We start from the raw sequence: 17,170 nt of genomic DNA, 5'->3' as shown, positions 1-17,170 counted from the left end.
TCTGTATCTATACTTCCCAGCTGTCCTTGTAATAGGTAGGGGAATGCGTTGCTGACATTTCCTAGTGCGGAAACGCATGAATTGTGGAGACGCAGCCGTCATGGCCTACGTTTACAAACAAAATGTAGATAAATAGATCCACCTCCTCTCGGGGAGGGAGGACAAAAACTGCTGAGCTCTGCAGTCTCCAGGCGCGCACACACACTGTCCATCCATGGGGATTGTGTCTCTTTAAAAGGCTATGCCACCCATGTAATCTAGGGGGCAGGTCTGTCTTCCGTAGCCAGCGACTGCAGAGCTTCGCGTAGTCCAAGCGAAGGCAGGCGGAGGCACGAGAGCGAGGCTCCGCTTGCATCGGATCGCTCAGGATGCAGGGGCTAACTAGTTAGCTGCAGAACAGAGAAAAGGCTCCTGTCTCTTTGTGAATCGGCGGAGATGAGATATTTCGATGAACCTGCGCACGCAAAATGTGATTATAGCACCTCGGAGGACTCGCTGGGTGGAGGTTCTGACGTCCTTACTGAAGCCCTTGCTCAGCCTACAGATTATCAAGGTCTGGAATTGGGAGCTGACGACTCCCCACTCGGGCTGGATAAAACGACTTGAAAAGGAAATTGTCAAGATGGCAGCTGCATTCTGAATGACTGTATCCATATTAAGGGCACGTTCTCTGTCACTGAGTGTACCATGCATTTCAAAATGATCATACTCAGGCTTAACGTTGAAGTGTTTTGATTTAGGCTAGTTGTTTTTTCTGCTCTTGAGCCTTATCATATTTTGTGATACTTTGTCGCGTTAAAAACCCTCCAGCATTGCATCACTGCTGCTGAGTCGTCCAAAAGTATTTCTGAGGAACGTATTTAAAGTTATTCTTGTGTGCGTTCGCTACCACTGATGCTGGAGCAATCAACTGGGCGGGCACGTGGAGTTAGCTAAACATCAGGTAGCAGGACTGCATGGAAAGTGTAGACCAGTACCAATGATCTGGAAAATATGTCCATTGTCTGTTAACTTGGTTCTTATACGTGAAATTGTTTCATTCTACTATCCAGGGCATTGACACTGCACACCAAGGCTAGAAGCATCCTAGACAGGTAACTATACAAATTAAGCTCATTAATGGAATGCAACTGGATAAGCTTCCAATCTAGTTATTTGAATGATCAAACTCTAGCTCAGAGAAGGCAAAGAGTGGGGAGAACATGGCTGAGATGTCAAACAATGAACATGGCAACACTTTGGACGTCATGATAGATCCGGATTTTGAGCCACAGAAAAGACCGAGGTCCTGTACGTGGCCTCTCCCGCGACCGGAGTCCGATACAGGGAAACCCGAATCGACCGAGATTATTCCCGAGGAGGAAGATGACACCGTCACTGACAGTTGTGCGGGTCACAGTGCCAACGATATCTCGAGAGAAACGGACACTTCAGAGGGGGACCATGCTACCCCTGTTGTGCGACTTAAGACCACTTCCAAGGACAAGGAACTCGATGGCTTTCCAGTATCCTCTCAGCCCTTGTCCACGGCAAGCAGTGAGACAAGTGTGAATGGCTTGGTAGCCCAGCCAAGGAAGTCCTCTGCACGTAGAAATGCCTGGGGCAATTACTCGTACGCGGATCTCATCACTCAGGCTATCGAGAGCTCGCCCGAGAAGCGGTTGACTTTGGCCCAAATCTATGATTGGATGGTCAGATCAGTGGCGTATTTCAAGGACAAAGGCGACAGCAACAGCTCCGCAGGCTGGAAGGTGAGCTTTTTGTGCACTTTCCTCACACGCAGAGTAGTCGTGGAACTGAAACAAAATCTGGCGTAATAGAGCTGGTCTTTGACAAATTATGCATCAATCAGTGTGTCTCAGACTGCAGGTGGTGAAACTCTGTTTTCGCAAAACATTACACATGAAGTTCAGCACACCTGTGAAAACCAATGTTGCAGCAGTAGTCAAAACGAGTACCTTTTTAGAACCAGGCTAACCAAGGTGGAGTCTAAAATGCAAGTACTGTAGGTCTGCCAGTGATTCTCCTCAGATGTCACTTCAGTCATTGAAAGGGAGGCCAGGTTGATTAGCAGCTGGTGAGACGGTAACTGGGGGTGGCTGATAGGACTGGGTGAGACTGGGCGTTTAAAGAATGTTAGATAAGAGGAAGGAGCAGGGTGACAGCTGACGGTCCTCTGTGGTCACCACATGCCCCTGCCCTTACCCCTGGCACCATTCCCTGTGAGGCTGGCCTTAGACCCTGGCTGCCACCATGCCACTGCATGCTGACATATTGCTTCTTATCAGGCCAGTTAGTGGTGAAACAGAGCCCTGTGAGACTGTTTCAGCAGCTAAGACCATGCTGTATATTCTGTGGTATTTTCCTTTAGATCTCAGTGTTTGTACAGACCGTGTTGGATACATCACTTACATGTGATGTACTGAAAGTGTATCAGAAATCATGTGGCCTCGAGTATCAGATCCAGAGTTGCTGAGTGCCGTCACTTCTGCACACTAGCACAACATCAGGCTTTCTTATCAGTATGACGTCTGAGCTATTTGTGTTACACTATATTATATCATAATCCACTAGCATAGCTGCTGCATTAGTAGGGATAACTGTCTCTAGATCAGTTAGGTGGAGTGATCGGTGGATGTTTGTGTTCCTTTTCTGTGTGTATGACTGTCGAGGTCTGCTAAGAAAAGGCTCCGCTACAGTGCTGCTTTAGGCATCTGTTTGTGTTTTGGTGTTAGTGGCTTGTGTCTAATGCAGAGTTACAGTGATGTATTTTCCTTCTGATTGGATCGTCCCCATGCATAAAGAATTCTCTCTTCCCATGTCTGTACCTACCCCAGTGCATGTGCATCCATCCATCCCACCCATCCATTCAATCAAGATTTCTGCTGGAAAAACAGCATCAAGTTAACAAGTGTTACACAAAGGGCAGCTGTACCCCTCATGACCTGGCATGTGATCCCCCCCCCCCCCCCAGCTTAGGAACCCATTCTGATCCAATCAGAACATGTCCTACATGATTAGTTTCAATTAATATGAATGGTGACAAATTATGATAATAATTATTTTACATTCAGTACTCCGAACAACGCAATCAGTGTTGATTATAGTTGACATTACTGTACAAAAATACAGAAAATTTCATTAATTATGTAACCAGACTCATATTTCAATAATTTGCCTGCATTAACATAATATTTTTTTTTTTATTATTTTAAGAGTGATATTTCTGCTGAATGGCTTTTCTCTAAAATGTGAATTGTAATCTTTTTTCTATTTGTTATTTGTGAGATTTGCCAGTGTTCTATATTTAGGTGACATACATTTTCCTGTGTGTGTTTAATGTGTCAACGTTGCTGTGTGTGCTGGTTTTCCCGAGCACGTGAGTGTGTTTGCAAAGACCTTTCACTATGCTCGTCTCTACTGGCGCTGTTCGGGTTCAGGGATTATCCTGGCCTGGAAAACCAATTCACTCGTCATGGAATCACATCTAATGAATGCGCTGGCCTTGGCTGGATTTGAATGAAAGAGGGGGGTTGAGAAAGTGTGTGTGTGTGTGTGTGTGTGTGTGTGTGTGTGCGTGTGTGCGCGTGTGTGCGAGAGAGAGAGAGAGAGAGAGAGAGATGCTCTTGAAATAGGTTTGTAATCCCGCTGGGCAGAGGACGGCTACGAGGTGAAAATGTGTTTGTACGTCTCTGTGTGTGTTGAGTGTGGGGGGGGAAGAGTGTATGGTCGGGAGAGATGGAGATTCGTTTTGCAGAACAAGAGAATGTCCCGTCTCAGCAAAAACAAACAAACATAGCGGAAATGAAAACATGGGGCCCTTCTGATTTATTTGCTTTGTACACACACGGCTCTTTTGAACACTATGGCTTTGTACACACACACGGCTCTTCTGAACACTATGGCTTCCCTGCCACCAAGGCAGAGAAGGGGCTGGGGGTGGCAAGGGCGGTCAATCCAGATGTGTGTGTATACTCTCAAATGCAATCCTTCATCGTCAGCTATTAAAGAAAATGAGAGAAATTGCACGGTGCCTGGAGTGCTGCTCATGCTAGCTGCAGAGCAGTATGGATAGAAGACAGAAGGAGAGAGAGTGTGCATTGTTGCTAGGAGGACTAGGGGGCCCAGAGACACCCCTCCCAGTGCTCACTCTGCTGCATCAGAGCCCGCCTGCTCTTCTAAACCCACGCCCCACTACGATGAAGTGAAGGAAGGAAGGGAGGGAGGGAGAGACAGAGAAAAAAAAAAATACAAACTTAAAATCAGCATGAGGTTTTCATCAGCATCTGTCATGTAATTGGCTCTTGTGCACCCCACCTCCACTTTCCATTGGCTGGCAGCTCTAGCACAAGGATCAATCAGCTGACTGGAAACTATGTAGGTCAGTGTGAGTGTGTGTGAGAGTGAGAGGGGGAGAGAGAGAGAAGCTTGCTGTTTGACTCTAGGATCTGGCTTTGTGTGAACTGGCAGAACGCCAGCCCTTCCCTGAGAGGGGCTTGGCTTAGAGAGGGCTGCAGCAGAGAGGAGGAGAGACAGAAAAAGAGAGAGGCACAAAGAGACAAGGAAGGTTTTAGATAACAGATACAACGAGATCGCGACCTCTTTCAGAACAATGAATTTAGACTGCTAATTATTATATTTAATCTGTTTCTATTAGTGTCCGATAAAATGCGGCATGCTGAATGGTTCAGTTGGAAATCTAAATCATTTTCTTTTAACCTATGGCCATATGTGGTTGTATGGCCATGCAGTACTTAGGCAGAAGTGTATAATATATAATGGTGCTAAAACAATTGTACTATTGTGAGAAACAGAAATAGTAAAATGATTTAGAAAATACTTGGTGTGCAGAAGGTGCATATTTGCCAGTTGACCATTGCTGTTGCTAAGGGCGTAGCATGCATTTACATGCATACAAGCACTTCTTTTTGGCCATAAAATGAGGACACCATTTCATTTTGCATGCAGTAGATGTCAGATCCCCCAGAAAGCTTGATATTAATCAGATCATTGCCTTAATCTAAGGCTGCCATGCACAGATATGTTGGTGTTATAGGCTGTATTTAGAGCTATGAGAGCTTGCCCTGTGCTCACGTAGCACTGCATACTTTATCCTGTACTGTACTTACATGACATATCACTTATGTCAGATATGCAGTGCCATTACCTCAGTCCAAAAGAGTAAGATTTTTCTCAAGTTGTATGTCTTAGTGTAACAGGACTTCAGAACAAGGTCTGATTCAACAGCACCAGGCCTCTGGACAAAGAAAGATGTATCTTTAATCTGGGAAACTCTAAGTCCAGAGGGCTGAGAAGGCTGTAGAATTGGATGTGTTTCTGAGTTAATAATAATAATAATAATACATTTTATTTCACAGCGCCTTTCATGTCACTCAAGGACGCTTTACAATTTAAAACAGGAGCAAACAAATAACAAAACAATTAAAATTAAAAGTGCAAGTAAAAACAGCATGGCAACTACAGTTAAACACTACAAAACAACCCCCCGCCAGATGCTCTGTTCTAAGGCAGAAATATGGAGCAAGACTTGCAGCAATCACTCAAGGCTTGCCCTTTTAGCGAGAGGAGCTCTTGGCTTAGTGCTCAGGATCTGTGTGGACTGTTTGGACATTGGTGGCTTGCCAACCAATCAGGACTCAGTATCTCTGTGATGTTTTTTATGTCTTTGTTTATTTTTTCAGTCCTGTTCTGAAACAGTGACTCCCTGTCTTGTTTTTCGCGTGCAGACATGTTGGTTGAAGATTAGTGGATTCTTTGTGGCGGTGGTGTGACCCGGGCCCTGTTGGTCAGGGAGCGGGCAGAAGATGAACTCATGGCTGCGGTGAAAGGCCTCTTATTGTTGGAGCCACAGCTCCACCTCTGTTCTGTTCTGCCCTGCCGTGGCACAGTGCCAGCTGGGCTCGGGTAGAACGCACCGCACTGACTGCGCTAACGTGGACAGCCTTCATCGGCGAGGAGAGTGTGGAATATAGTTTCTGAGAGTGTTTGGAATTTGGAAGAGAAAAACTGAAAACAATCATCTTTGGCAATTATGTCATTCATTGAAACATACTGTCAAATAGGCATGCCTGTCATTGATCTCTTGAGCCAGATATTAGATAGGATAGGAAATTATCAGCTGAACAATGGCTCCCACCATATCAGTACCTTGTATAGTCAATGAGTTTGTGAGCATCGGAATAGTCTTTGTTTTCCAACTCCTGTAATTGGGGGATGTGTAAGCTAATAAATTGCACTGCATCTAGGGTGCCTGTGTCCAGTTGCCCAATCCAATCAATCCTGCCGGCTCAAGCCAGGAGAAATGGCTGCCTGTTTTAGCCATTGACAATGGGCTATGGTACGTGTAACCGGGCTGACTGCTGAAGTACAACCCCTGGGGATTAAAGGGCCAGTAATTGGCTTGACGTAGAGCCTTTCTCTCGAGCTCCACGTCCACAGGTCATCGCGTTCACCCACAGGGTGGAGTCAGGCTAGTGATCGGGGGTCGCTAGCACGCAGTTGTTGGGAAGCTGGGAACTATGTGCAGTGATGCATTATTGCTGCTGGTCTCTCTCCCACTCACTCACATTCTCCCAGCTGCTGTGCAGTGGGTGAACTAGCACAAAGGTCACGGTGGAAATCCCCACAGTGGAAAGCTGGAAACTCCAGCACTGCTTAGAAGCACCAGCAGATTAAGCATGTGGCTATTGTGAGCCACTGCGCTCGCTACGGGCAGGCTAAAGATGGCCACAAAGAGGTCTGTGGTCGGCTCTGGTGAAACAGCCCAATTGATGGTGTGTGTGAAGTCTTGTTGGCTTGTACCATTGGCCGGTGTGATCAGTATAAAATGGTGCTGGTGTTTTTAAGCTGGTGTATATTTCACCAAACCAGCACTACCAGTTGTGCACCAAATACCCTTAAGGTTGCCCTCATTTGACTTATGAACTATGACCATGTAACCCAATGTACACTGAGCTACAAAATGTACATTATTTCCATTATTTCGAAGTCTGTGTACTCCAGTAAATAGGCCAAATGAACAAAAGGAATACAACATCCATATGTCTTGTGTGCAGGAATGCTGAGTCAACATGGTACAATCCAATATTTAACTGCAAATGAGCAAACAAAACAGATAGCACCCACAATATTTCAGTGAAGTGAAATGAAGTAATGGATGTGTTATTGGGAGAGCAGGATTTAGGTAGCATGACTGTCAGGAGCTTACCACAGGATGATAAAGGTCAGCGTTTTGTAAAAAAAAACAGCATGTTTATGTGTTTTGGTGGTCATGTGCTAAATGTTATGAGTAAGAAGTGTGAAGAAGCCAAAAAGAGAACAAATGTATACATCCCATTCCCACTACAATAGCGTGAAATCATTTTGGAAAAATATAAAGACCATGAGAGCTTCCTCTGTGTTCCCCTCTGTTTGAATTTGAACTCTGTTGATCAAACACATTAGCGTTATGCATAAAGGTCAGAGGTCGTCCAACTTAAGCTTGCAGCCAAGGATGAAAACTCAGGCATACAGATCATTCTTCACATCCTACACATTTTTGCATGGAAGTGAATAGAACACAGAAGCCCTTTTTCAGTTGAATCTGCAGTCGTGTGGAAAGGGTCTGAAATGTACACATCCACTTACAAATAAGAGGAGTATTGATGAGGCTTCTTTTTTAGCATTCAACCTTGTTAGCAGGCTTCTCCTGCAAGATGGGCTCTGCTCTTGTGATGGGGCTACAGAGCGCTGTCCTGTGCTGCAGTGGGCCAACCAGGGCGATCACAGACTGCGTTGTGCTGCAGGGTCCTGGGCTGAGATGCTGTCTTTTGAAGTCTGCAGCACGATCCTCATCTGGTTACTTCTGCCTCAGTGCTTTAAGAGTCCAACCCTTTCATTTTGCACATGGCTCAGAACATCCTTCGTGTGGTACCACAGACCTCCCCCTGCTGACAGGAAAATAGGCTGGAGGAAAGATGGGTCCCTGAGAGACCTTTTCATTCTGAAAAATGCTGCCCTTAAGGATGGGTTGTGCCAGTCCTGATTTGGTCAGTCGGGTAAACATTGTTTAGCTCTGCGGTAATAAATACTGGCAGGTACATTTGTTAATGAGACAATTAGTCCAAAATCAGATTAACACTTATTTTCCACTTTTACTGTTCATATAGTCACCATGTTGTAACCTAATAGGCAGAAAGAAATGCCTTCACTGTACCACAGGCTTATCACATTGGATAGAAATGTCTGCTTAAAAATGACATTATGTGGAAAAACTTTAGGCAAGAATATCAGGATGTCTGCAGACGACTTGCATCCCAGTTGTTCTTGTTGACCTTTTACCAATGGGTCCACACCCTTTGTCCCTGACCCCCGGCTCCAGAACACACTGTACTGGGCCGAGTGCTGTTGGCCGGAGCTCCGCTGAAGCTGCTGGCGCGGAGCACTGTTGCAGGTCCTCCTTTCCTGCTCCACAGCTTAAGCTGGCTCTCTGCCTGCTGCTTCATCGCTGCCTGAGCACTTCCATGTGTGACTGTGCCGTAATGGTTGGCTAACACATAAACGGCACACTTATCTAGTGGCTACTTCTACACTGCTTCCGTACGCAGGGTTTTATAAACATCTGGTGCTGTTTGATGATGACTATAATATAGTCTACATATGTAAATGACATTCAGGATTTGTATATTACAAATACAAGTATTTGTTTATTATCAAACAAGCTGTACTGGTGCTTCTGGTTCCATTTTTAAAGTAGATTTGCCTTGTCATTTGTCACTGTCATGTATGCCTAATAGAATATAAAGGTTACTATCATTTAGATGTTGACCATCTTTAGTTTAGTAACAGTAATCTACAAGGATAAGACATTTCAGTCATATAGTTATTAGATGTTATTCTACTACCGGTCATACACTGTTCCCTGGTGTCGATAAAGACAGCTTGTTGAAACAGATGGCATCCTCATTGAAGAACTGTGTGGTGCAGAGGTTTGCACAAACAAATAAATACTCCCAAGCTGTCCCCAAAAGAGTTGTTTCATCAATTACCAGTATAAATTAAATCTCATGCAGCAAGTATTATGTTCAACCCTGCCGTTGTGTGTCCTTGTAGTTTGAATATGACAAAATAAAGGGCAAGTTGTTTAACACTTATCCTCACTTTCCAAAAATGCCAGTGTTGGCCTAGCCTGAATTGGAACATCGACCACATTTCTCTTAAAGGTGGCCATACCTACTTTTGTTTGTAATCTTTGGGAACTTTTTGCCTTGTGAAGCAATTCAGTATTTGGGCTACAGTGAGAATGTCATTCTTTGGGCATTTCTTCATGTGGACGTGGTACCAAAAAAAAATCTATTGTCCCTGGATGCAGGCACATATCTGCCATGTTAAATATGTGTCCTCTGAAAATGTTAATTCAGCTGCAGTGAAGAACAGGCCTGGTCTCTGCTAAAACTGAAATCTTTCAATTAAACATCTAAAATTACCTCAGAATCTGGCAAGACCGCCTTCTCTGTCAGTGACCCATTGGGTTGCCCTTGTCCTCCATTAGGTTAACACTGATATTCACTCTGAAATTAGTTTGAATTCTAATTGGTTGTCAGGAACTAGAAAGTATTCATTGCTCAGTGAACATTAAACTTCGTCACTGAACAATTACAATTCTAGGCCTTAAAGGCCAACGCTTAAAGCCGTAAAAATTGGAATACGTGACCCTGACAGGTCAAAGGGTCATCTAAACCTTTAGACTTCAACTTTGCTAATATGTGTTTTGCACAGTGAATGGAACACCCCCCTGTTGAGAAAAACAATAGGGGGAAGCTTGGATTCGAGAAAGCTCCTAAACATTCTGCACCTGCATTGTGTAAGGCTGTGTGTGTGTGTGTGTGTGTGTGTGCCCGCGAGTGGGTGCTTTTGGTTACTGTTGACCCTGGCTGATCTTTCTGCAAAGAGGGCAGAAAATGTCTGACTGTGTGTGTGAGTGTGAGAGAGAGAGTGCGTGTGCTGTTGCGTAACCTCAGAAACCCATTTGTTTATCAAAGCTCTTGGATACCATAAATTGAAACTGAATTACTAAATTAGTATTCTTTCTCTCTTGCAAAACCATACCAGGTCACTGGGTCATGGCTTCTCTATTCTCATCTCTGCTCGTGGTTGCATTCCAGGTTCTTCAGACCACATAATTGCTACTGGTTTTGCAAATTGTTCTGCTTCTACTATTGGTTTTTACTCCAGTTCTTAACTTGCAATTGACCCATAACTCTAATGTAGGCATGTCATATTTTTAGGCAGTTGTGAGGAACACCCACACAAACCCATTCCCTAATCTGATGTTACATGATTATTTTTTATTTTATTTTTTGGTTAATATATTTTCTACTTTTCAGAACATGATTTCCATGACTAACAAGTAATTAAAATAAAGGAAGAATCTGGACTGAGCCTTCTGCAGTATTTCTGTATTATTTTACATTCATCACCTGGAGTAGCTCTATGGATAAAGACATGTGAAATGTGATTTTATTTATAGATCTATAGTGCAGGTCTATACGTATGTGAAGAACCTTGTCCTAAGAGCTGAGTTCATTAGCTTATCAGGCATGTTCTCTGGTCTCTGCAGACACAAAGGCCAGTTCTCCAGAGGCCATGGGGGTTGTGGCTGTAGACAAAGACCTCCACTGAGATCCTCCCTCAACAAAACAAAACAAACCAAACTAAAAAAAGAGTGCTGAATGCTGACCTATCGAGGGGGTGCATATGACGTCACAGGAGGCCTAAGTCACTGCTGTTCCGCCCACTGAGTAGCAGCAGAAAGACTAACTTACTGAATGGCCACGTTTAAAAACACATCTAGTTGAACTGTAACAACTTGACCGATTACATTGCTACGGTTTTAGTAAACACGCATTCATAGGGCTGTCCAACTAATAGAGAATTTGAATTACAACTATGGCTTACGACTACTATGACTATGATTATGAAAACAACGCAATTGAGGTAAGATGATTAATGTGCCGCATTCCGTTTTTGCAATGATGCTCGCGTTTCGTCTTGTGTTAAAAAACAGCGCATTCATTTCCTTTACAGTGGTGCGTGCGCTTTCATACCCCCCCCCCCCCCCTTAAAGCCTTACTTACTCTCAGCCACTGAATAAGTAAGGCAAGTGGTGTAGCTGGAATTTTTTTAAACACTAAGTTTTTAATGTTGAGTGTAAATAATTGTCTGTTTTATTCAGGAATTCTGGAGACTTATCATGAAAGTCGAGTACATATAGGCCTAAATGTATGGAAACCCGATTCCTGGCCACATGTCAATGTCCATGGACCACTGGTTCTTTGGTAGATTGTAAGGATCACAGTCCAAACACCTTTAATTTAAGCCGTTGTTTGTTTCACAGCTTCCCTTGCCATATCGCAGCATGTTTTGTCACTCAGTCCAACCAAGACTCCAAGAGGGTGTATTTTGGCGGGAAAGTATAGTCAATGCATATCCTCTGTTCTGTTCAATAACTCCTGTGTGGCCTCATGCTGTCTCATATTCTAGAATAGGTTGCGTTAGGCAGTAATGTGTCACTGTCAGGTCCTATCATATTCCAGAACAAGTTCATGTTTGTGAGCCAAGGACTGAACAGGCGATTACAATCAGACAGATTTTGATCATACAGTGAGGACATTTATTAAGCCTGTTTAAGTTGGTTTATGGCTGGAACTCAAATCTACACACAAAGCAAGACTAATGGTCATTATCATCTCACCTCTTTAAGTGCCGTTTGGCATGTAATGGATTATAGTGCAGAAAATTGTTCTGTTATCTTTTCTGTGATGGATGGCAAGCTCAAGGATGGCTCATTTTGGATTGTGTGGTAGTAACGTTCTTTGGTTGTGTTCTAGTGTCACCCTAGAATAAGACGATCACTGTACCTGCGGCTCTTCTGTACGAAACTCTTCTGAGTGCTTGTGTCATGTTCATAAGGATAGTGTTTCGCCTTGGGGTCTGAATTGTTTCTGTTAAAGTGTTAAGGGAGTTACCTATGATATTCTTGCTGAGTGTTCAAAATAAAGTGGCCTTCTGTTTCAGAGGATGTAGGAAAGCCATGGATTAAATGACCTAAAATGCCTCAAAAGTATATGGAGAACCTAGTTTTTATACTATACCATAGCAAAAGTTCTAAGATGAGTGCAAAAGAACAACTGAACACCTTTTGAGGGCCTGATGCGAGTCCTGAGTATATAAGGCCTATGTTGACAGCATGGCATTGTGGGTAGACTGGATAGACTGAGAGAGCATTTCTAAAATCTCACACATTCAGGCTGTTCTGTTCTGCTCCAGGGGCCTGGAGAAGGAGGTCTGAGTGCCAGATGTATGAAGGCTTGTGTAATTCTCTGTTGATCTCTGTGTTGCAGCCTCACTGCTATTCAGTCAGAGTTTATGTAAGTCTTAAATGGATGCCCCATTGTGCAAAATTGTTACTACATTACCTAATGACTCACTGGAAGCAATCACATGAATGAAACCGCTGATTATGACTAACAAGGTCTAGTAAAGGCTGGCATCTCAGGATTGGTTTTCGGTATGGACCAGTGCTGTTGCTTTTCTTTCAGATGAAGGCTTAATGAGTGCTTTATAGTAGTCAAGTAGTTCTTGAAGAGTCAGTGGGTACAGTGTATTACCATACAGAACAGCACAGTAAGTCCTGAACTCCTCCTTTTGTTTCAGAACTCCATCCGGCACAACCTGTCTCTGCACAGCAGGTTTGTGCGAGTCCAAAATGAGGGAACCGGCAAGAGCTCCTGGTGGATGGTCAACCCCGAGGGTGGCAAAGGTGGCAAAGCACCGCGACGGCGCGCCGTCTCCATGGACAACGGCAACAAGTACACGAAGAGCGCCCGAGGCCGGGCCGCCAAGAAGAAGGCGGCGCTGCAGGCCGCCCAGGAGGGCGGAGCAGATGCGACCGGGCTGGCCCGCTGGGCCGGGAGCCCCGCCTCGCGGAGCAGCGACGAGCTGGACGCCTGGACGGACTTCCGCTCGCGGACCAACTCCAACGCCAGCACCATCAGCGGCAGGCTCTCGCCCATCCTGGCCAACCCCGAGCTCGACGAGTGTGCCGATGAGGACTCGCCGCTCTCGCCCATGCTCTACTCCAGCCCCAGCAGCCTCTCCCCATCAGCAGGGGGCCTCAGTGAGCTGCCGTGCCTCGCCGACCTCGCTGGCACCATCAACCTGAACGACGGCCTGATGAACGACCTTCTGGACGACATCAGTCTGACTGCCACGCAGCAGCAGTCGCCGGGCGACCCAGAGGGCGGCGACGAGCACGACTCCGTGTTCACGTTCGGCTGCCCCTCGCCCATGTTCGGCCCCACCCTGCGCCAGTCGCCCATGCAGACCATCCAGGAGAACAAGCAGGCGTCTTTCCCCAGCCTGTCGCCCTACGGCGGCCAGACCCTGCAGGAGCTGCTGGAGAGCGATGCCCGTGACTGCAGCGAGATCCTGCTGACGCACTCGGACCCGCTCATCTCACAGGCCAGCACAGCTGTCACCTCGCAGAACTCCCGCCGCTGCGCCATGCTGCTCCGCAACAACGACCCCATGCTGTCCAACCAGCCGGGCGCTCCTGGCCTCAACGGCACACAGGGCTGGCGGGGCCTCAACGGAGACCCGGCGAAGCAGCAGCCTCACCAGCAACAGCAGCAGCAGCAGCTTCGCCCCTTGGCCCACCCCGGCACTGCCGACCCTTCCCTCCTGTCAGGCCTCAACGGCAGCCTAACCCCTCAGGACCGCTTCCAGGCAGACCTGGGACTGGATGTTTTCAACGGTAGCCTGGACTGCGACATGGACGCCATCCTGCGCGGCGAGCTGATGGAGGCCGACAGCCTGGATCTCAGCTTTGACTCCGGCTCCAACGTGGTCTCCGCACAGAACAACGCCAACTTGAATGCAGGCAGCTTCTCCAGGGCCAAGGGCTCCACGTCCCAGAGCTGGGTGCCAGGCTAAAGCCCTCCAAGCCAAGCGAAGCAGGTGAGATCATGTCTGGTGCTCCCTACATGAGATAGAGCTGTTATAGGGTTGAATGGTTATTCATAGGGTATCCTATGAAACATTTGCAAAGAATTTGCTGAGGGGATATGAAAGAGATCCATTTGATGGCTTAGTGACAAAGGATTTCACTCTCAAGTATGTTATGCAGTGCTGGAAATCTACAGTAAAAAAAAGGAACCGTAAGACTGAGTCACTGATAAAATAGTCCATCTCATACAATCTTGTGCTTTTTTTTGGCATGCTTTGCAGTGGATTTCCTGGATTTTTGCAGTGTTTTCTTGTCAGATGAAAGGCATGGATTTCAGTCTGTAGGTAATGGGAGTGTGAATCAGAGTAATCCTTTTTAAATAAGTGATTCTGACTGGACAAATTCGCACAAATGAGATAAAGGGTGACTGCATATCAACCATTCAATATGAACACCTTTGAACTGTACATGATAATTCTGGATTCTCTAACTTGATGATATGATGGTCCTGTAAAATGTGACAGTAAAGTTTGGAGTTTACCAGACCTTTTCATTTCAGAATAATATGTTGAGTCTCTTGTCCTTTCTCTGTGTCCTTTCTCTGTGCAGATCTTTAAGTTGACAGGAGAACCAACTCCACGTCGTTTGCCAAACCAGCTATCTGCTCCGTGAGGCCGATGGCCTGTTTACTGAACAAAATCCAGAGAATGTTACCATTGTCTTCACCCAGCAAAGACACTCTAATAATACAAAGGATACTTGAAGAAGCTCTCACTGAGTTCCCATGCCCAAACCGCAAGAGAAGTTGTAATTATGCAATCATGTTCTTTTACCATTCCCTGGTCCATTACACCAAAATTACACACACAGGCACACAACAACAAACACACACACACACACACACACACACACACACACACACACACATAAACACACACAAGATTTTGTTATGAAAAAGGAAAAAAAAGAAAACAAAATGAAATGAAATGGTCATCATGATGTACCCCTGACCTTCCTCACTGTACCGTGGAAAAAAACAATTGTGACGTGTTTTGATCTATTTAGTGTTCTTATCTATGAAATGTTATAGTTTTAATAACACCATTCTCCCTCCTCCATATATTAGGCTCTGAAGCAACCTTGTTGCATTCCATGTTAACATTTCAAGAAACGCTCTTTTGGACTCCCATGAAAAAAATATATATTTTTGCCCGCCCCCCCTGCTCCTTGCCCTCCCCAGTGTATAGGGCTCCCTCCAAAATGTAGTCATTGAGGCCAGTGGTTCACAACCCTCGGTGGCTGTGTGTTCTCCTTTGTTCTCCCCGTGTCATAGACTGTAGGCGTGCGAGTCTGAGAAACTCATCTGAGGAGCTGTTTCCTGGAGCTCGCTACACAGAGAAAACAAACAGGGCAACAGCCAGGGTTGCTGAACGTTTGCGTTCAGGGTTACGAGGCATTTTATTTAATAGTGTGAAGGTCTTTTTTTTTTCTTTAGTTTTTTTAAAAGAGATTGTTAACCATCTGAAGATAGCCATCATGCAGTGTTAATAACTCCAATGAAATGTGATCTACAACTGCTTGCAAAGGTGCATCTTGCCACTTGGGTCCTTCCTTCACCTTATCTTTGTACACAAAGACACACAACATAGACACATGCACACGTGTTTGTGTCTGTATTATGACAGGTGCTAAACAGTGTTTTCAATCCACCATGCAGTATATAGTAAGACTTTGCATGGGTATGACATGTCGGATGGGCCGTGCACTGAATAAACACCCACTACAGTGTCTTGTACTGTATGTTGCCAAATGTTATGACCGTGCGAGGCAACCAAATCACGCAAGCCTGTAAGGCTGTAGCAGAAATGTCACATAATGTATTACAAACATCCTTTGGAACTCCAGGTACACTCAGTGGTGTAAAATACTTCCTTTGGAGCATCACTTTGAGAGCAAAACCTTAAGAATAATTATTAAAATATATCATCTACTTCAGCATTATTATTTTGAACAAAGAATGAAAGCAGTCACCTGCAGACAGTAGTGGCCCTCAGTTGCCAACATTTTGAACAAGCACTCTCCAAGCTTAACTCCCCAAAATGTTTTTATCACGGGCTCCTTTCTCTTCTTGTTTATTTTAACCTCCTCCTCCCAATCCCATCAGCCATTTTGCCAGCCCATTCCATGCTTCTTGTCTGTGTGCAGTACAGTTTGTACCATATGTCCTGGCTGACATGCGATATGAGAAATAAAAAGTCAGGAAGCTCCTTGTTATGAGTCACATTCATGCCTAGAGCCATGACTGTCCATGTTCGATCTTTCTCACTGATGTAGGTTAGTGTGAATCATTTGTGACCCCCCCCCCCCCCTCCCTACTATAAATGGTCTTGTAGTCTGCCCCAGACTGGCATGTAAATAAAGTTTGGCTGAGCATTCAGGAAGTCTAACAGACTATGCCATAGCAAGTTTCCTTTGTTGACTGTTCTTTTTTTTTTGTGGGGGGGGGAGGTGGGGGACACGGTCATTTGGGATACCTGGTGACAGATATTTCAACAGTGCTGACTCAACTGTTCTCAAGACTATTTAATCCGGACCCAGACTCAACATGGCTGATTGTTGTGTCTCACAAAGTCCAGTCCTGACACATTTCTATTGGGCCATTTTACCTACTGTGCTGTTTCTTTGACAGCTGTACAAAATGCTGAGTCTGGGTCTAGACTATACCTAAAGCCATGATTAACTTAACACTTTATTAGCCACAGACACTTGCAGCATGTGCCAAGCCCCGAGCCCCGAGCTGGGTATTTTGTGTCTTGCTGTGGTTTTAGGTTTTTATTGCAGTAGACTGAGAAGATAACAATTGTGCTGATTGAGGCAAGATATACACATGGATAACTAGATAAAGACTTAAATCCCTAGCTTTGAATTTATATCACACATTAGTAATTCATCAGAGCTATTTTGTCAGAATGGGATTTGAATGGTTTGTATTTGAATGGTTTTCATTTATGCTATATACTGTATTATTATATAGTGGATGCTATATGTTGACAGGCATGCCATATTTCATCACTAATGATTTAGGATTAATCTAATGCAGGTGACTGAATTTGTGACATTGCATCACATTGCTCCTGTACAATTGAAACCACATCTTACACGTTA

General features: G+C 44.9%; 1 protein-coding gene across 2 annotated transcripts; it reads left to right on the top strand.

Moving 5' to 3' along the window:
• The first annotated feature begins 57 nt into the window (after positions 1 to 57).
• On the top strand, positions 58 to 16,466 carry foxo3a (forkhead box O3A). 2 transcript variants are annotated; one of them, XM_012822430.2, is made up of 4 exons: positions 58 to 943; positions 1,053 to 1,751; positions 12,715 to 14,016; positions 14,615 to 16,466. In XM_012822430.2, exons 2-3 carry the CDS (start codon positions 1,203 to 1,205, stop codon positions 13,990 to 13,992), a joined length of 1,827 nt encoding a protein of 608 aa, XP_012677884.1. In that variant the 5' UTR covers positions 58 to 943; positions 1,053 to 1,202; the 3' UTR covers positions 13,993 to 14,016; positions 14,615 to 16,466. The 2 variants fall into 2 exon arrangements, with proteins under 2 accessions (XP_012677884.1, XP_031436148.1); XM_031580288.2 differs by lacking the exons at positions 58 to 943; positions 1,053 to 1,751 and adding an exon at positions 10,123 to 10,995.
• The last annotated feature ends 704 nt before the right edge of the window (positions 16,467 to 17,170 follow it).

Source organism: Clupea harengus, chromosome 14 (genome assembly GCF_900700415.2).
Source record: "Clupea harengus chromosome 14, Ch_v2.0.2, whole genome shotgun sequence".
Lineage (NCBI taxonomy): Eukaryota > Metazoa > Chordata > Actinopteri > Clupeiformes > Clupeidae > Clupea > Clupea harengus.
This window is presented reverse-complemented; position numbering and strand designations above follow the sequence as displayed.